Raw genomic sequence first — 21,244 nt, 5'->3', positions numbered from 1 at the left:
CAGGGGCTGCGGGGATGGCAAGAGTATATTACTTTCACAGTTAAAAATAGAATGGTTTTTGCCAGATTGGCTATGATATAAGAGGCAAAAGAGGACTCAAGGGTGACACCCAAGGTTGGGTGGCTTGGTGGGCAACCAGGCAGAGAAAACTGTAGTGAATAAAAGCGGAGAGGGGCCAGGCGTGATGGCTCACGCCTGTAATCCCAGCACTTTGGGAGGCTGAGGCGGGTGGATCACGAGGTCAGGAGATCGAGACCATCCTTGCTAACATGGTGAAACCCTGTCTCTAGTAAAAATACAAAAAATTAGCCAGGCGTAGTGGCAGGCGCCTGTAGTCCCAGCTACGCGGGAGGCTGAGGCAGGAGAATGGTGTGAACCCGGGAGGCAAAGCTTTCAGTGAGCCAAGATTGCGCCACTGCACTCCAGCCTGGGCGACAGAGCGAGACTCCATCTCAAAAACAAAACAAAACAAAACAAAAACAGCGGAGAGGTGGGTAGGTATGAGGTCAGCACTTGCCTGCTGCACGTGCTACTCAGTAGCTGCCTTCCTATAATTGCTCTTTAAGTCAGAAGTGCCATTTAGGGGCCACAGAGCAGTTACTGTTTCTTCTAAAGAGAGTTGGTTAAATCTCAGACTTACTTGAAGAACACCAGTGGGCTAAAGGTCTGCAGCTAGTGTATTACAAAATGTAAAGTAAGTGTGTTTCCCTATATGAGAGGCTGGAAACCTTTTCTAGGTTAATCACACACTGAGATACTGGGCCGGGCTCATACATACCCATCACTTTTCTTTAGTAGGTACCCCTTCTTTTCACTGCCATATTCCTTATTGCCCTGGAGCTGATGCATGCTGTATCCTCCTTGCCGGCTCTGAGAATCCTAGGAAAGAAAAACCACAGATCAAACAAAAACTGGAGACAATTCTCACATCTTTGACTCTCTTCTGCCACTGGGCCTTTGGCACTAGTCTGGGTCTAAGGGAATTATGGAACTTTAAGAGCTGCCAGGTCCTTGTCTTTATTTTAGAGGAGGAAACAGGGCAGCTAAACACTTGCTAGAGTCACAAAGCAAGTCCGAGGCAGAGCTGGGGTCTGGGTCTCTGATTTCTAGTTCAAAACCCAGCTCTACTCTGAAGTGATTTCAAACAAGCACAATGCACTGGCAGACAGACTACTGTAAGACTGAATCCAGTTTATACTAGCAGCAGAGGCAAACACAGAAGGGACTCGAAAAAGTGAAGTGGACCACAAAATAAAGTCCATGCAACCCAAACATGTTCTTCCCTTAGGCTGTATCTTTCTCCCTTTACACATTCTGCCAAAACACCTCCAAATAAAAGGGGAAACTTCTAAGTGAGGTTTTAACAATTATTATGTTTCTCGTTTTGTAATTAGTGCTCTGTAAAATATACCTATAACCACATTTTAAAAATTAAGACAATTCTACAGCAGTGAAAAGTGTATGTCGTCGTGGAGGGTGACAAGGACCAAACCAACAACACAGATGCAAAAAAGGTTGATTTATTATTAGCCCTTCACTGATACTTAACCATAGTTTCTAAGGACTACATGACTAGAAACAGCCATTACATTTTGAAAATGTAAGAAATAAAATCAACAATGTCGAACTGCAGAATGAGAACGTGGTCTTTAGACGTACAAGTAGGACAATATATTCTCATAAAAAGTATTGACTTACTCTCCTAGACTTCGATCAGGAAGGGCAAAAGCAACAGAGAAAAAAGGCAGAACATTTGAAAATATAGTTAATTTCATTGAAAATATTATCCATAATTTAAGCATTTTATATAATGTACACAGAAAACATCACTGTAAAGATAATACCAGAAAACACATACACCTCTAGATTCAGGATAAACTTTGGGTGATAGGACAATCAAAAGTCTGTATTTATCAGGTTTTATTTCAGGTCATATGGCGTGAGAACAGAAACATGGCTAAATAGACGAACATCAGGCACACACATATTTTACCAAGATAAAATGGATGACAAACCTCAAATGCATATGTATAGGGAATCAATACCTCAGTGAAACCCAAAATGAATTATTCAGAAAATCTAGTAACAGCCAAAAATTGCAGCAGGACTTTTTCATATTTTTTCCCCAAGGGAAAAGAACTTAAATATATCCAGTTCATAAACAACACCTGAAATGTGATAGTGTCGAGGTAAGCTGAACCAATCACTGGCTATTTACTGACCTGTGTACAAAATACCTTTAAGGCCAGGATGGCTTCTTTCTGACACTCAGGATCTTTTTGGACCAAGTAATATATGTTCAGTGATGCAAAATTAATGTAAGTAATAGTCAAAGGAAAATCTCTAGGACAATGTACCTTTGTAAGGCTATTCTATACATGATAAATTCTGTGTTCAAAAGCATGTCCTGAATACCTCCTAAAAGCCAGGTATTAAGGATCCTGAGTATACAACATAAGCCCTGGCTTTGACATGGATGCTCACACTCTCACCATATCACTGTCCTGCTCTCTTGTGTAGGTTACTGGGAGCTTACTGTACACTTAATCAGGCAAGCTGACTCACATTAAAGAGGTTACAAACTTGAGTTATTTTCTATTTGAATAATTTCTCTGTTTATAACTGGCCAGATTCCCTCCATATGAAACCTTTAATTGGACAAGATTAATTATTTGGGAGAGATGGGACATGGACTTGAATCTAGGATTTTCTTGCAAAATTCTCCCTAAATATTTCCTTTTTAAAAATATATATGTATATTTTTGAGACAGGGTCTTGCTTTGTTGCCCAGGCTGAATGCAATAGGTGATCACAGCTCACTGCAGCCTCAACCTCCCAAACTGAAATGACTCTCTCACCTCAGCCTTCTGAGTAGCTGGGACTACAGGTGTGTGCTACCTTGTCGGGCTAATTTTTGCTTTTTTGTAGGGATGGCGTTTCACTATGTTGCCCAGGCTGGTCTTGAACTCCTGGACACAAGCAATTCTCCTGCTTTGGCCTTCCAGGGTGCTGGGATTACAGTTGTGAGCACCATGCCTGACCTAAATGTTCACTTTTAATCAGGGCCTATAGTCTTGAATTCCATAGTAATGTGGTTCACTAAGTCCTCCCTAAAAGATATTCTCACACTTTCTAAATGGAGGTAGGACTGAGGGACTGTACTAAATATCAGACAAGCAAGAAGAGAAGCCCTCCCCTACCAATACCTCCAGCAACAGTCCTCAGTAACAACAGTAGTAACAGGATTTTTTTTTCTTTTTTAAGAGAGGCAGCAGTGTGTTCATAATGCTAATGAAGAAAAATGGATCGGGTTGCAGGGAACTGAGGCATGGGACAAAACAAGAGGCAGGGATTAAAGAAATCCACAGGGCTTTCTGCTTTAATCCAACAAAATCACATGAAAATTACTCAATTATGAATTTGGAGTCAGGGATCTCTGCCCTATCTGTATCTCCTAGAAACATTAAAAACAAAATCTAAAATTTCCCTGTATACTGGTGCTCACTCACAACCATCTTCCTTGGAACCCTTGTTACAGAACTAGACTTCTCTTCATCTGCCCATGTAATTCCTAGGTCTGTCCGAATGCTTTAAAACTATGTATCCCTCATGGTAGTTTTCTTTTTGGCATACTTGTTAAGTTTTCAAATGGGCCTAACACTGCCACATGTATTATATTGGAGCTGGCAAAGGCCTGTGACAAAGAGATCTCTCTCAAGCCTTTCACGCCTTTCCTCCATCAGAGAATGGCTCCCACATGTGGCAGGAAACAAAAAAACAAAAACAAAAATGGATGTCTCACTACTAGGTACTCAATCATAAATAAGCAACTATGTATCTCTAATCTTAACCTTTGCTAATCTTTAAAATAAAACACTAAGTTTAAAAAATAAAAATACTTCTTTTATACAAAGATTCAGATGCTATCAACTTATAAAAACGATTACATTCTGTAAATTTACCATTGAGACATTCCTTATATATTTATTACTAGCTTAAGTAAACAAATTCTGAATAACAAACTCTTAGATTTAATGGGCCTTGCTTTACATCAAACTAATATGCTTTTAAAGATGAATAAAGTGGCTAAACTCCAGGCTTTGACCTCATTAAACTGAGCAGGAAGGAAGGCAGTATGTTTCAGAAGTTTAGTATCAACAATCCTAAATTCACTATGAATGAGTTTCATGGTTTAATAAAGTCACACCAATTATTACTTGTGCACTTTGAGAAATGATGGCCATTCAGCTTGCTAAGCAGGGCACTCTAGACAAATGAAAAGAGGATTTTCTTTTCTGAGAAAGTAGATACTGGAGATTTATTAACATTAATAACAATTTAAAAACTGACACAAACTGAAGGAATGAAATACATTCTGAATCCTTTGATAGCGTGACAGAAATTAACTATGTATTCAGGAAAAAGAAAAACTCATTTGGGCAAAAATATAAAACATAAACAATGAACTTAAAATCTTTTTAATTTCCTATTCTCTATTAGAAGTACAGACATATCACTTTTTTATTTGAAAACCTTATTAATGTATAAAATGTATTATTAAGAGGTAGAGTCTCAAATCTTTTAAAAGTGCAATTACATACTCATTCATTTAATGGGGCCATAAATGTTTCTGGTATCCAATTTAAAACTAAACCTCTACTACAGAAGCCTAAAATTTCTAATGCAAGGTATGAATGGAGTGGGCAAAAGATTCCTTCTGTTTCATTTTTCTAAATATTTGAATAGTTTTCCGGTACCAGGCTACATGACAGATACTGTGACATGAGTAGAACAGAAACACAGAATCTGTCAAACTTGCAAACCATAATGTGATGGGGTTTTAAGACAGTTCCTAAGTGAACTCAAACAAAAAAGGTGTAATTTTTGGAGTAATTCTGTATATCCTAAATATTACTTATCACCATTTAAAATACTTTCAGGCCAGGCGCAGTAGCTCATGCCTGTAATCACAGCACTTTGGGAGGCTGAGGTGGGCAGATCACTTGAGGTCACTTGAGGAGTTCGAGACCAGCCTGGCCAACATGGTGAAACCCCGTCTCTGCTAAAAATGTAAAAATTAGCCAGGCACGGTGGTGCATGCCTGTAGTCCCAGCTACTTGGGAAGCTGAGGCACAAGAATCACTTGAACCTGGGAAGCAGAGGCTGCAGTGAGTGAGATTTGCACTTCTGCACTCCAGTCTGGGTGACACAGACTCAGTCTCAAAAAAACCCAAAACAAAAACCTACTTTCAACTCTAAAAACAGTTATGTAGCAAATAGTTCTTTTGTAGATTAAGCTATTATAAAAACTTAATATAATTTCATAGAACATTTATTTGCTAAGACAATAAAAACTTAAGAATAGAAAAAAAAATGAGTTTACCAAAATTCCAGGGATCCTATTTACAACTAAAATTCTTGGAACTTCCTTTAACGGAGCCAAGTTAGAACCCGGTGGGGGTGAGTAGGCTAAATGATTTGTTGGGTGCTTTTGATTCCTCAGTTAATCTTTAAGATTACTTGACATTCTTTTCAAATAGTACCATGGTCAGAACTTCTCTGTGGATGGTCGCCTCTCACATTTAATCTCAGTCATGAAAAATCACTACCTTCTAAACATATTCTGCAATGAGTGATGATAAACAGCATGAGAAAGGAATAGGAATGTTGTGAAAGATCAATTTATTACTTGTAAAACTGTGGACAAGGTACTAATGAAAACTCATCGTTTATTAATCTGGGGTGGGATTAAATCAAATCATGTGCATTTCATCATGTACACATTCCTTTGGCTTATATGCAACTTTGTTCTTTAGCTAGCATGAGCAGAATACTTATGTCTCCATGCAAAACAAAAACGGGTTGTTAATAGTCTTCCTCTATTTTTCAAGAAAGCTTCCATATGTAGGAAAGAGGTAATACTGTGTGACAAAACAAAGGTAGGGAGTGGTTAAGTACATACCAGTAAGTAAAACAACAATAAACAAAAAAAACCCCCCAAAAACCTCACAATTTTCCCCCAAGACTGAAATCTACCACCCTGTACCCCCTTCTACCTGGGTCTTTTTAATGCTCTTACACTGAGAAATCATTCAAAGAGACCATGTTTCTCCTAAGATTTATTTGTCAGTAATAAGCACCTTCAAAGAGCATGGCATATCTGTGTTTCAGTCTGAAGTCTACTGGGGGGTCTAATACTTGGAAGTTCTCGTAAATCACAGTCAGAGGCCTCAAACCACAGGTGCAGTCACTGCCTAAGACTCTGAATGACATGGATGCAGAAATTGCCTTAGCGTACACAGTTCCTGGCCACTCTGCCTACTCCACAGGTTAGCAGATGCCTAGTGTTACAGTGCTATAGACTTCTCTCACTTGACCAATCCCCAATGCATCTACAAAAACTGAATTTGGAGAACCAGAAAAAGAGAGGCTTATATTCACTCAATAAAGAAAACCTTCAGGGTTGTTTTAAAAGATTAGTGTCACTAGTGCAGGGCTTCCCATGTTTTATGGGAGTTGCTTTGTTTTAGACTCATAAACCCCTTTCAGAAATTTTCGAAATTAAAATAAGTGAACTTGCTATTGTTATGCGATAGTATTTAAAAACTAACTATAAACATGTTATATTTCATGTTATTACTATTAAATATTGCTCTTAATTTTCGTTTGTTTGTTTGTTTGAGGCAGGGACTTGCTTCATTGCCCAGGCTGGAGGGCAGTGACACAAATACAGCTTACTGCAGCCTCCACTTCCTGGACTCAAGGGATTCTTCCACCTCAGCTTCCCTAGTAGCTGGGACTACAGGCACATGCCACCGATGCGTGGCTAATTTTTCAAAATTTTTTGTAGAGACAGGGTCTTACTTTGTTGCCTAGGCTGGTCTCAAACTCCTGGGTTCAAGTGATCCTCCCACCTTGGCCTCCAAGGTGGATTTGGATTACAGGAGTGAGCCACTGCTCTTAAATTTAACCCGTAATAATTTCATAACAAAAACAGGCACGTTTTTAATTTCTCCCAGAAAACAAATGGTGCTTACTATTTAATTTATCCTTATCATGAAGTCTATGTCCCTTAGTGCAACACCCAAGGTCCTCCATAGTCAGGTCTGAGTTTTTACCTCAGAAACTGCATTTCTGACTCCTCCACCCACCCTGCCCCAAAATGTCTGCAGCCCCTTGAATATGCTGGTGAGTTTTCCATCTCTGGGTCTTTTAGGTTTCTGTCTTTGGCTGCAGTCACCTTCCAATGTATCTCTAACAGCATCAACACCCCTTTAGGCATGATGGATAGTTCATATAGCTGACTCGATAATGAGCTCCTGGATGGAAGGGACTAAAGCTTGGTACCTAGAACTCTGCCTGGAACACAGTAGGTGTTAGTGAAATGTTTGAACAAATGATATTTATAATTAAGGATCTGTACTGCAATCATCCAGCCTCTACCATGCATTCTATACTCTTTCAATATCCAAGGACCATCTCACCTCAAATTTCCTAATTGAGGGGCAAAGCTTCTATAGGATTCTGCATCAAAATATTTCCCTGGCAAATGAGGCATGCCTGTTTTGGTTGCCCAGAAAGACAGAAGTGGTCTAAAGAGGACAGTTGTAGAATGTACTAACTGTGTTTCAGCATACACTCCCGAAGTGCATGTCTTCAAAACTAGGATTAAAAATCTATAGTCATGGGGCTGGACACAGTGGCTCATGTCTGTAATCCCAGAATTTTGGGAGGCTGAGGTGGGAGAACTGCTTGAGTACAGCAGTTCAAGACCAGCCAAGGTAACATGGTCAAACTCCATCTCTACAAAAAATACAAAAATTATCCAGGTGTGGTGGCATGTGCCTGTAGTCCCAGCTACCCGGGAGGCTGAGGTGGAAGGAATGCTTGAGGTCAAGGCTGCAGTGAGCCATAATTGTGTCCCCCACACTCTAGCCTGGGTGACAGCGTGAGATTCTGTCTCAAAAAAGTAAAGAAAAAAGAAAAAAAAAAAAATCCAGAGTCATGGAATTGGACAACCAGAACATCTTTCCTACAAGGAAGGAAAAGGAGTTTCTACATGGCGCTTACATACTTGTATATTATATATCACTGTGCCTGTCTTGCAGATCAGGAAACACAAAGGGTATTACAAGCAGCCTTACCTTATACTGTTAGCCCTGTTGTAAACATGTAAACCACTTACTTCTTTCTGATCAAGTTGAAGAGAGGATTTTATTAAGTCTCGGAGTGCAGTTAGCTGTTTCTTTTCTTCATCCTGGGTCTGTTTTATCTACGAAAAAAAAATTACTTCTATTACTTACCATTTACACTTTTATAGGCAGAGTTTAATTTATACAAAAATACCACTCATCAAACAATTCTATTATATAGTTGGCTTTCTTACTAAAAGTCCTTTACACTGTCTCATTTTTGATACTGGGATTTCTCATCTTATAAAAGTACCAGTGGGTTTTGAAATTAGTGAATAACGTAACATGCATTCTTATTAAATAACGTATCTAAGCTAGACAGTTAACTCTGAAGTACTATTCTAAACAGCTTAAGAAATATCATTGAGATTATTTGCTTCTGGTTTTTCAAAGGGTGGTAATGAAAATACCATGATGTGATTAAATGATCCAGGAGAGAATCCTAAGAATGAGCAGGAGTCTAATGGGCCAATGCATACATCAAAGTTTACACAGCATGAAATGGGCACAAAGGATCGTGCTGCTTTTTTTAACCACTTGGGACTTAACTGTAACCTGAACCATGTTAACTACTAAAAGAAAATCAGAAAAAAATACAGAGCTATGCATTTTTAAAGTTATATAAAAGGCATTATTTGTAATTCTAAAACTTTATTGAGGATATTTACTCATACTTATAATATATATGCTTTTATTTACCACCAAATGATTTTTGGGCAACAACTTTACCATTTCTAATATCTACATTTAGACCTAGACACTAAAAAAAGAGAGATAATATAAAATATGCAAAAACAAACAAACAAAAACCCTTATAAATGAAAGGCGTGGTGGCTCACGCTTGTAATTCCAGCACTTTGGGACCTCAAGGCAGGTGGATCACTTGAGTTCAGGAGTTCAAGACCAGTCTGGACAACACAGTGAAACCCTATCTCTACCAAAAGGCTGAGGCACGAGAATCATTTGAGCCCAGAAGGCGGAGGAGATTGCAGTGAGCCGAGATCGTGCACTGTACTCCAGCCTGGGTGACAGAGTGAGACTCTGTCTGAAAAAACAAACAAACAAAAAAACAAACAAAAACCCAAAAACCCCTATAAACTTGTCTATTCAGAGTCAATTTTTATCCTTCCACAATCATACATTCTTTCTGCAACTGCTGACCAAGGAACACTCAAATGTGATGCTAACTGAATTGTAAATGGAGAACCATCTGGAACTGATGGCTACATACTCCCCTCCCTGATCCTCTTATGGCCCCAGAAGGACTCTGGAGTGTTTGACCATTGATGACTTCTCTGACTTAAACTGAAGGGTTATCTGCCCTAGGGCATGTACAGACATATCATTTAATCTTTTCTGCTTTTAACACCTTTCTAATACAGATTTCAAATTTACTGATCCTTATCCATGAAAGCAAGTTAAATTGCATGTATTTTATAAAGAACTTACATTATATAAATCAGCAGCCAGTTTTTCAATGTACTGTTTCAACTTATCAGCTGTTTTCAAGCCATCTTGAAAGAAACTACAATTAAAAAAATCAGAGATTTACCGCCAGTATATAAAAAAAGAATATTTGTTTCCTTATGTGGAAATAAAATAAGGAACTATAATAACCTACAAAATCTTAAAATACACATATCTATATATACATACTCATTTTCTATGGATTTATCTATACAAGACAGTTATAAAACTAATTATGGTATTTTATAAAGATGTACCAACAAACAAATTATGGCTACCAGTTGACATTCGATAGAAGATATCACAAGGACACTGCAAATTACAGTTGCAGTCCCAAAACAGTGATTTCATAATGTGCGTATGCATCTATACATAGAACAGTTCCTCCCAGTTAAACCATATTTGAATTTGAAGGAGAGAGAAAGACACATTAACCAGTAGAGTATCATGAGGTTGATCTGGACACTCTAAGGAGAAATATTATGGAACTACAGATAAAGGAAGGAGAAAAGTCAAAATTCATTCAGTTCCTCAAAGATCCCTGTGTTCCAACATATATTTGAAACACAAGATTTCAAAGCAATAGTATCAACGGGTTTGGAAAGCTTTATCCTACAACACATGGTTGCATGATTTCACCTGAAAAACAAGAATTAATACCTGTGGAGCATTCAACACATACCCAGCACTGCACTAAACACTTTACACAAGTGATTTCATGTACACAACCCTAACGGATTAAAGCACTTCAATCTCATCTCCGTTTGTAAAACTGAGGTACAGAGTATGTATAAAACTTGTTCAAGTTGCAGCCAGTACGCAGCAGAGCTGGTGGAATTCAGATCCAGGTCTGCCAGATTCTGATCCAAGCTCTTTACCAGCAAGTGAAGATTTCTTGTCTCAGGTGGTACACTTCTACTCAGGAACCCAGTCTCTGGCATCAGTTTAGAGAAATACACAATATACCTCAGGAAACGTGTTTAGAATTTTATCCGCCCTATTGGAAGCTTCTCTAACCATGCCCCCTCAGCAGATTATTTCTCAAAACACTATCTGTTTTGCTGTCTCCCTACAAACAATGAGGACCTTGAGCATGAGGACTGTCTCATCTCCCTATCACAGTGGGCCCACAAAGCAGAGTGAATGAAGCAATATCAAGACATTTTAAGGCATATCTTTTTTTTTTGGGATGGAGTCTCACTTTGTTGCGTAGGCTGGAGTACAGTGGTGTGATCTCAGTTCACTGAAACCTCTGTCTCCTGGGTAGGTGGGACTACAGGTACCTGCCACCACACCAGGCTAATTTTTGTATTTTCAGTAGAGATGGGGTTTCACCAAGTTGATCGGGCTAGTCTTAAACTCCTGACCTCAAGGGATCCCCCCACCTCGGCCTCCCAAAATGCTGGGATTACAGGTATGAGTCACTGCACCCAGCTTGAGGCGTATCTTAAAAGCCATATTTTAAGCTTAATATGTATATTCAGTGGCAATAATAGAGACTATTAGAAGTGGCCTGCAGAGTGATTACTGAAATCCTACAAGTTCCAACATTTTTTAAGGCTGATATCTTTGGCACAAAAACCTTATTGAAATAAGGAAGAAAAATACTACCTTTGGAAAGTTTTTCAGCAACAGCGATGAGAGGAAAAAAGGGCCTTTTGGTTAACCATTTAACTGAAAAACACATGAACACATATAAAGCCTCATCTCTCTCTCTCTCTCTCTCTCTCGGCAGGGTCTCATTCTGTCACCCACACTGGAGTGCAGTGGTTGGTTCACTGAAGCCTCGACTTCCTCGGCTCAAGTGATCCTCCCATCTCAGCCTCCTGAGTAGTTGGGACTATAGGTGCACCCCACCATGCCTGGCTAATTATTGTTTTTGTAAAGATGAGGTTTTGCCACATTGCTTGGGCTGGTCTCGAACTCCTGGACTCAAGTAATCTGTTCTCCTTGGTCTCCCGGAGTGCGGAGATTAAAGGTGTGAGCCACCTTTAAAATCTGGCCTAAACCCTTACTTTCTAGCATTTGGGTTTTCGATACTGCCTATAGCGATGCAAGTTAAATTTCTCAGTATAGAATTTTAAGTTTATGTTCTGACCCTTGAATACTTCTCAGTTTTATTTCCTACCATTTTCCCTTAAAAACTCCAAGGTCTAGCCATGCTACATTATTTCTAGTTGCTTGTTCTTTTCAATCCATCCTTCCCCACTTCAGCCTTTGCATACGCTATTCCCTCTGCCTGGAATGCCCTTCCCCTCTATACCTGTGTAGTAGTACATTCTCATGTTGCTATGAAGAAATACCCAAGACTGGGTAATTTATAAAGAAAAGAGGCTTAATTGACTCACAGTTCCACATGGCTAGGGAGGCCTCAGGAAACTTACAACCATGGCAGAAGGCATCTCTTCACAGGGCGGCAGGAGAGAGAATAATGCCAGCAGGAGAAATGCCAGACACTTAAAAAGCCATCAGATCCTGTGAGACTCACTCATTATCAAGAGAACAGCATGGGGAAACTGCCCCCATGACTCAATTAACTCCACCTGTTCCCGCCCTTGACATGTGAGGATTATGGAGATTACAATTCAAGATGAGATTTGGATGGGGACATGGATTCAAACCGTATCAACCTGCCTGCTAAACTCTCTTTTATCAAGACTCATCTCGGCTGCTACCCCATAAGCAGTATTCTCTAGACCTGATAGTCAAAGCAGTGGCTTTGTTGAATACGTGTGCCCAGGCCTAAGTGCCAGACCTAGAGAGGTTAGCAATGTTCTGCACAGAGCAGGCCAGGACATCCATAAGTGTTAACCTGAAACCAGCATATTCTACATCAAGGAAGGGATATATGCCCACGAGTTAAAAGTATGGGTACAAAGTTAATCATAGCAAAATCAGTTTCAGTCTCTGATACTCCACTTAAGTATTATTTCTGGAGAAAAGTTCTGAAGGTAGAGCACTTAAATTTAAGATGGATGTTGTCAGGACTTCTTTATAACAGAAAAAGCAATGGCTTTGGGGTCAGATGATTATGACCAAGAATCTGTGTTCTGGCAAGTCATTTAACTTCTCTTGGCCTCAGTTTGCTCATGTGTAAATGGGCAAATAATACAGATAGGACATGTGAAACCACCCAGCAAAGGGTGGAGCAGTTAGCATGTGTTCAGGAAATCATTCTCTTCCCTGGAGCTGCATAACTTTATCATATAAGGAACTGTTTCCTCTGCAGAGGGATACAGATTCTTTGTAGATATTTTTGAAAAAGTATTTCATTTTCACTTTCAACATAAAGGGAATTTAATCATTATGCTTAAAAAAAATGTGAGTTTCGCTTGGGTGACAGGTATACCAAGATCCCAGAAATCACCACTAAAGAACTTAATCATGTAACCAAAAGCCTCCTGTACTCCAGAAACTATTGAAACAAACATTTTTTTTAAATAAGAGAACACTAATTAAATCTCGTCCCAATTTTTTTTTAAGGTGAGTTTCAATGAGAATGCTCTAGATCTGTGTTTTCCAATATGGTAGCCACTAGTCTCATGTGGTTAACAGGATTTTTCATTTCATTTTTAATAACCACATGAGACTAGTGGCTACCATAAATGAAAAATCCTGTTCCTGAGGTCTCACAAGCCATATTTCAAGCGCTCAGTAGCCATGTGTGGCCAATGGGTACCATATAGATGGTAGAGAATATGAACATTCCTACCATAGCAGAAAGTTCTACTGGACAACACCACTCTAGATAAAGAATAAGCAAATATCTGAACAGCACAAAAGAAATACTGAAGAACACATTATAAATTTTAGGGAGAAAGACAGAACTGTTTTAGTTTGAAATGGCATTGATAAAAATGAAAATTCCTGCCAACTACAAGGTTGAAGACTCCAAACAAATTTACTTTCCTTCTGCTTCAATTATTCAGACTGTTACACACCCAGAGACAAAGAAAAATCAATGTAATAATTGCTTTAATCTGTAGCATAATCCCATTTTTATAAACAAAACAAACCAGATACGTGAATCTAGCAATCATCTAAGTGAGGAGATTATAGGCTTTTTAAAATTCTTCCTTAACTTCAGTTTCTAATTTTTTTCTTAAGGATATCATGTATCACTCAGGTAAAACAAAATTCAAGAATCTACATTTTTGTCTAGGATGAACAATTTGGAGGTGAGCCCCTTGCAGAAAGTCATTTTAGGGAGGGCCAAGTTCTAGTTTTGGTAACAAATAGGAGCAGGAAAGGAGGACGAGTTGTAGGAGAAGAATAAAATAACCATGGCAGTCATTAGCAATGTATTAGTGACAACATAAAAAGCAAAGGGTGACCTGCTGTCATCTGCATTGTCCCTCTGAGCTTCATTCTCTTCTCCTTGAGGGTCATAGTTCCAGCTGTGGACAGGGTAGACAGAGAGCCACCACGACCTGCCAAAACATTTCACAGAAGGCAGTGGCTTCTCTGTTCCTCCTTTCTCTCTTCTGTTTTAGCTGGTCCTAGTTCAGTGCACAGGCAAGGGCTACTGCACACGTGGTTCATGCCTGTAATACCAGCACTTTGGGAGGCTGAGGCAGGATTGCTTGAGCCCAGGAGTTTGAGATCAGCCTGGGAAACACGGTGAAGCCCTATCTCTACAAAAGATACAAAAATTAGCCGGGTGTGGTGGTACATGCCAGTAGTCCCAGCTACTTGGGAGACTGAGGTGGGTGGATCACTTGAACCCAGGAGGTTGAAGCTGCAGTGAGCTATGATTGTACCACTGCACTCCAGCCTGGGTGACAGAGTGAAACTCTGACTCAAAAAGAAAGAAATAAAAAGGCCAGGCGTGGTGGCTCACGCCCGTAATCCTAACACTTTGGGAGGTGGAAGTGGGCGGACTGCCTGAGCTCAGGAGTTCGAGACCAGCCTGGGCAACACAGTAGAACTCTGTCTCTACAAAAATAAAAAATAAAAAAATAAAAAATTAGCTGGGAGTGGCTGCGTGCACCTGTAGTCCTAGTTACTTGGGAGGCTGAGGCAGGAGGATGGCTTGAACCCAGGAGGCAGAGGTTGCAGTGAGCAGAGATAGTGCCACTGTACTGCCACCTGGGCGGCAGAGTGGCAAGACTTCTGTCTCCAAAAAAAAAAAAAGGCATAGGATTTAAAACCATATCATATTTTATATTTTGGCTCTAAACTTTACTATCTACACATGGTAACCCTGGGCAGTTATTCACCCTGTCTGAACAACAGCATGCTCATCTTCAAAGTGGACATTTTCTAGTTTCAAGAAGCATCAGATGAGCTACAACAGATAAAAGTGTTGTTAGCTGGAAGGTGAAGCACATGTGTGAGTTCTGATTACCTATCACTACACTTAACACATACATCTTCCAAACAGAAGGGAAAATTACCTGGAGGATGTCTCATTTATCTCTTAGCCACTTTCTCTACAAATTACTGTAACATAACAAGAACTTCGAAAATAAACAACAGTAACAGTACTGGCAGCTAACATGTAACTTAGTATTTACTCTGTACTAGTCACCTCACTATAATACACAATTCATGGAATCTCTTTTTAGTCTCATTACAGAACCAACCATGCAACTAGGTTCAGAACTTTTGGCCCCCACATCTCCTCCCACCTCCGGGGAGGGCAGAGGTGCTGGAGATTGGGCCAACCAACAGTCAATGATTTAATCATCATGCCTATGTAATAAAACCTCTATAAAATCCTCTAAATGAAGGGGTTTAGAGAGCTGCTGGGTTAGTGAACATATGCCATCTTTTGTGTCTGGCTTCTTTCACTTAGCATTAATGTTTTAAATGTTCACCTAGGCCGGGCGCGGTGGCTCACGCCTGTAATCCCAACACTTTGGGAGGCCGAGGCGGGCGGATCACAAGGTCAGGAGATCGAGATCATGGTGAAACCCCGTCTCTACTAAAAATACAAAAAATTAGCCGGGCGCTGTGGTGGGCGCCTGTAGTCCCAGCTACTCGGGAGGCTGAGGCAGGAGAATGGTGTAAACCCGGGAGGTGGAGCTTGCAGTGAGCGGAGATCCGGCCACTGCACTCCAGCCTGGGCGACAGAGCGAGACTCCATCTCAAAAAAAAAATAAATAAATAAATAAAAAATAAATAAATAAACAAACAAACAAATGTTCACCCATATGTAACATGTATCAATACTTCATTCACATTCAGCCATTGTGGCTGAACAATGTTCCATTTTGATATACCACATTTTGTTTAACCTTTTATCAGCTGATGGATATTTGGGTGTTTCCGTGTTTTGTCTATTGTAAATAATGTTGTTATAAATATTCATGTACACATATTTAAATAATTCTATGTTTAACTTTCTGAGAAATTCCGAAACTGTTTTCCAAAGAAGTTCACCATTTACATTCCTATTGGCAATGCATAGGTTGCAATCTTCCCCCATCCGCACCAAGATTTTTTTTGTTTTAATTACAACAATCCCAGTGGGTATGAAGTGCTATTTCATTGAGGTTTTGATTTGTAATTATCATTGACTAATGATGTTGAGCACCTTTTCACGTGTTTTTCTGGCCATTTGTCTGTGTGTGTGTGTGTATAACTTTTTTAATATACAGTTTGCTTGTCACCTAGGCTGGAGTGCAGTGGCGTCATTATGGCTCACTGTAGCCTTGATCTCCTGGGCTCAAGCGATCCTCCCAGCTTGGCCTCCCAAGTAGCTGCAAATACAGGCATACACTACCACACCTGGGTTATTTTTTATTTTTTTTTGTAGACAGGGTCTCCCTGTGTTGCCCAGGCTGGTCTTGAACTCCTGGGCTCAAGTGATCCTCTTGCCTTGGCCTCCTAAAGTGCTAGGATTATAGGTGTGAGCCAGCACACCTGGACTACTGTTGAGTTCTTTTTTTTTTTTTTTGAGACGGAGTCTTGCTCTGCCACCCAGGCTGGAGTGCAGTGGCCGGATCTCAGCTCACTGCAAGCTCCGCCTCCCGGGTTCACGCCATTCTCCTGTCTCAGCCTCCCGAGTAGCTGGGACTACAGGCGCCCGCCTCGTCGCCCGGCTAGTTTTTTGTATTTTTTAGTAGAGACGGGGTTTCACTGTATTAGCCAGGATGGTCTCGATCTCCTGACCTCGTGATCCGCCCGTCTCGGCCTCCCAAAGTGCTGGGATTACAGGCTTGAGCCACCGCGCCCGGCCTACTGTTGAGTTCTTTACATATTCTGGATATCAGACTCTTATCAGAAAAATGTTCTGTAAATACTTTCTCCTATTCTGTGGGTTGTCTTTTACTTTCTTGATAATATACTTCCACAAACAAGTTTTTAATTTTAAAGTCCAATTTATATTTTTCTTTGGTTTCCTGTGCTTACTTTGTCTGCTTTGACACCTTTACTAAGCATTTATTAAATGAATTAATGTGACTTTGAGCAATATACTGATCCTTTCTGAGCTACAATTTCTTGAGGGTTGGATATATTAAATGAGAAAACACATGTAAAGAACTTAGACAGGGCCTATATAATTTGTCCTAGAAAATAAGCTCTCGGTAAATGTTAGCTGTTATTCTTACTACCTGTAAAATGACAGATAATAAAGCAATGTTTATAAATGCTGTTAACTCTGGTTAACTCTGCAGGTCATAATGACACTTGTGAAGAGGTAAAAGAAGCAGGTGAACTGGAGGATATGTCTGTTTGGAAAGCAGCATGTTACCGACAATGTTCATGTCTGAAATTGAGCAGTAATTAGTGTAAGTGAGCTGAAATGGGTTGGAAACAGTTAAAAGCCCTTCTTTTCTGCTCCTTTTATTTACTTCTCCATTTTTATAGCTTCATCCACACTGAAGTGTCGTGACTATTATTACCTGGGCAAATTCACTGTTGAGTACCAGCTGACTTTGTACTGAAAATCACTTTGGGAACTGAAGTAAGTACGGAGAAGAATAAATCTTCAAAACAAAACAAAACAAAACAAAAAAACACCTAAGTAGAGAATGCTTAACAGGTCCACACAATATGCCTATTAAGAGTTTTGAGGAACTGACTGAAGTAGAAAAGAATAAAGGAAACTACTCTGGCTTCTTGCTCTGATAAGAGTTCTTGGGGTCCAACCATCGAGTAACTTTTAGTTGAATCACCTTAAAACATGGTTCTACTACTTGATGTCTTAGAACATCTCTCTCCCTACAAGGTTTTTACTGTGTAGGGTTTTCTTCTGATGATCTCTGACCTAGGGGACATTCTTCTACCAGATTGCAATCTGGTAACAAAATCCTAGCTATCCTCCAAGTTCCCACCACTTCCTTCAAGGTGCTAGTACCTTCTCCTCAGTCCTCCTGGTCAGGTGTCTCTCTTCTGTTTTTTCTTTAATTTTGAGATGGAGTTTTGCTCTTGTTGCCCAGGCTGGAGTGCAATGGCACAATCTCGGCTCACTGCAATCTCCACCTCCTGGATTCAAGCGATTCTCCTGCCTCAGTCTCCCAAGTAGCTGGGATTACAGGTATGCACAACCACACCTGGATAATTTTGCAGTTTTAGTAGAAACAGGGTTTTGCCATGTTGGTCAGGCTCGTGTCAAACTCCTGTAACCTAATAATCCACCTGCCTCAGCCTCCCAAAGTGTTGGGATTACAGGCATGAGCCACCACACCCAGCCGTCTCTCTTCCTCTTGATGCTCCATGGTACCTGTCACTGTCCAGCCCCATGATGATTAATAATGGATCCGACTTACTTCCTACACCTGGACAATTAACTCCTGAGGGGAAAAGCCTTGCTTTATCTCTATCCCAGAACTGGGCACAGTACCTGAACTTTGGTAAAAGACTAATAACTATTTGTGGAAAGGGAAAAAGCAAAGAATAAGAGAATAAAGGGGGGATGCAATAGTTATACAAGTTAGAATCACCATTACTAGTGAAGGCTAATATATGTATACTTTACAAAGCATCTTCTATTTTGAACAACTCTTGTTTATGCAGGCCAAACTCTTCTTTATAAACTTAGAGAATTTAAAGTGAAAAATAGATATCTAAAGTCAGGTGAAATCAGTTTTGCTGCCAAAGTATTGCAGAATTCAGGAGACTGAGAGATTCACTTATTTCTTTAAAACTTTCAAAGGAATTAAACGTTTCCAGGAAAACTAAATATGATGAAAGATAAAAAATTCCACCCAATACTAAAATCAGGAACCATTACAACACAGGCCAAAATTTCATAACTGCCCAACCACACTACAAAGCCAAAAGGAAGTTAGTTAGTCCAGGTCTTCAGTAAACAAACTTAAGAAGGTGAAAACTGTTTCTACTTCAATATATTATTTTTATTTTTGAAAGACATTTATGTAAGGTAGAATGTACTTTGAAAAAAAGTTAACATCATCAAATTTATGTAAACAACAGTTTGATCATCAAAAAGGTTTTCCTCAAGAGAAATATCCTAGACAATAAAATATATAAATAAATAATTTTAAATGCCACTTAGAATCATCACAGCTGTCAATACATACAAGGCTGCAGGCACTGGGCTAAGCACTCCATGTACATTCTCTTTTCTACCTTTTATAGCCTTACAAAAACCCTAAGGTGGTTGCTACAGAACCGTAACCCAACTTGACAAGTGAGTATACTGAGGTTTAGTGAAGTACCTGATTAAGAATACAGTTACCTAGCTGCAGAGCCAAAATGTGGACTCATCTAATTTGTCTAACCCAAGCTTTGTGCTTTTGCCATAATATTAATGCTGACCTCCTTACATGTTTTAGATGAATACAGATATCTCTCTAAATATAACTATTGAAAAGACTAAGAAAGATCAAAGGAAATTAAGAATTTAACTTTTTTGAGAGTATTTTATCTAGTCCAAATGACCTTTACATTATTATGCTTATGGGAGCTGTCCATTCCACTTCTGGAAGGTCCTTGCATTATTTTCTGTATAACTTTCATCAATGAATACAGACTTTACTTTTCTGGTAGAGTCTGTGTGTGTAACCAGCACATTTTCACACACAGACTCTACCAGAAAACCCATGAAAATTAACCCAATAAGTAAACAAGCAAATGTGGCACCACAGAATCACAAACATAATAAAAAGATAGCCCTGCAATATAGGCAAACAAAAACGGTGCCAGTGTAGAACAATGGGTATCTTTCAAAATATAACACCAATTATATAGGAATCCACGTATAAATGCAAAGTATTCTTAATGCCCAAGCTATTTAAATTCATTTAATTTAGATGAAACAAAACAAAACCGAAGACTCCCGGTGGAAATACATGGTGCAAATGGTGCAATAATAGGCCAAGGTGGGCGGATCATGAGGTCAGGAGATCAAGGCCATTCTGGCCAACATGGTGAGACTCCATCTTTACTAACAATACAAAAAAAAAATTAGCTAGATGTGGTGGCATGCACCTGTCATCCTAGCTACTGGGGAGGCTGAGGCAGAAGAATTGCTTGAATTTGGGAGGCAGAGATTAGAGTGAGCTGAGACCGCACCACTGCACTCCAGCCTGGCAACAGAGTGAGACTCCGCCTCAAATGAAAAAAAAAAAAAAAAAAAAAAAGGCAAAATGCCAAGTAAGAGAGTCAGGGAAGGGGTTCATCAGAAACGACTCTTTAGTGGCAGGGGATCATGCATCTGTAATAAGAGCTTCACAGGCAATCAAATATAGGAAGAAGTATTTGTAAGTATTTGTCTTCTTCTAAGGAAGACAGTATTTCTAAGCCCTAATTTGAGCTACTGATTTGTATAAAACACTGAAGATGGAAGACACTATTTCTTATCCATTTAGCTGAAAAAGGTCATTATATCACTTTATTTAGTCATGAGATGAAGAAAAGATATGAAAAGGATTAAGATAAATAATGAAGTACAGGGGGCTTGCAATATTCTACTCACTTGCACTGTGCATGGTAATACTTTATAAGATTCTGCAGCAGATCCACACCTTTTTTGGTCTTGATTTCATTAACTTTAATGAGATACTGTGAAAATAAAACAGGATTTTATGTTGATTACTTCAGCCATGGGTTCAGGTGCCTGAACATCACCCCTGAATCTGCACAAGTTACCAAGCTTGGTGTCCTTTAGACAGTTTAGAGAATGCTGATTTCGCACAGTCACAAAGTGTACAAAACAAACTGACTAGAGTGTTAGCATTTTATAAATTCTTTTATGATTAGTTTACTCAACAAGCAGAAAAAAACACAGCAAAACATTCTAGAATTGTTATTTCCCCTTGGTGCAGTGGATCTCAAACGTACAGTTTATGTGGTCAAAAACCTGAAAGATTGATTGTTTTTTGCAGAAAGTAAGTAGAATAGCATTCTCATCAAAGAATATATCATAGGATATTGAAATTTTAGGAAAAAGAGGTGAATCAGAAAGAATTTTTACTACTCAAAAATGAAAGAACAAAAATAAGAATAACCCACTAATTTAGGTAACTAAACACAGTAGCGTACTTGTACTGTGTACTGGTCAAGATTTTCTATTGACACTGTTTGCTGCTTGCTTACTTGTTTTATTGTGTGAAAAGGTTCATGAGCACACAAACTCAAGGAGCCAATGGGTTATGAAACAGAAAAAAGAAAGA

At 39.3% G+C, this 21,244-nt stretch overlaps 1 protein-coding gene and 1 non-coding gene across 4 annotated transcripts in view; one reads left to right on the top strand and one right to left on the bottom strand.

The window, feature by feature from the left end:
* The window catches only part of ASAP1 (ArfGAP with SH3 domain, ankyrin repeat and PH domain 1), a 407,716-nt gene that overhangs the window by 116,086 nt on the left and 270,386 nt on the right, over positions 1-21,244 (bottom strand). For all 3 annotated transcript variants that reach the window (XM_030937519.1, XM_030937518.1, XM_030937520.1), the window contains 4 exons: positions 20,548-20,633; positions 9,642-9,717; positions 8,186-8,272; positions 779-879 (listed from right to left, as the gene is read on the bottom strand). In XM_030937519.1, coding sequence (XP_030793379.1) covers positions 779-879; positions 8,186-8,272; positions 9,642-9,717; positions 20,548-20,633 — 350 coding nt within the window. The remainder of the gene's footprint in view (positions 1-778; positions 880-8,185; positions 8,273-9,641; positions 9,718-20,547; positions 20,634-21,244) is intronic.
* LOC115899816 lies at positions 3,606-3,761 on the top strand. Its single transcript, XR_004059419.1, has one exon. It is a non-coding gene; the product is annotated as a small nucleolar RNA SNORA12 (small nucleolar RNA).

The sequence above is a fragment of the Rhinopithecus roxellana genome, chromosome 9 (genome assembly GCF_007565055.1).
Source record: "Rhinopithecus roxellana isolate Shanxi Qingling chromosome 9, ASM756505v1, whole genome shotgun sequence".
Lineage (NCBI taxonomy): Eukaryota > Metazoa > Chordata > Mammalia > Primates > Cercopithecidae > Rhinopithecus > Rhinopithecus roxellana.
This window is presented reverse-complemented; position numbering and strand designations above follow the sequence as displayed.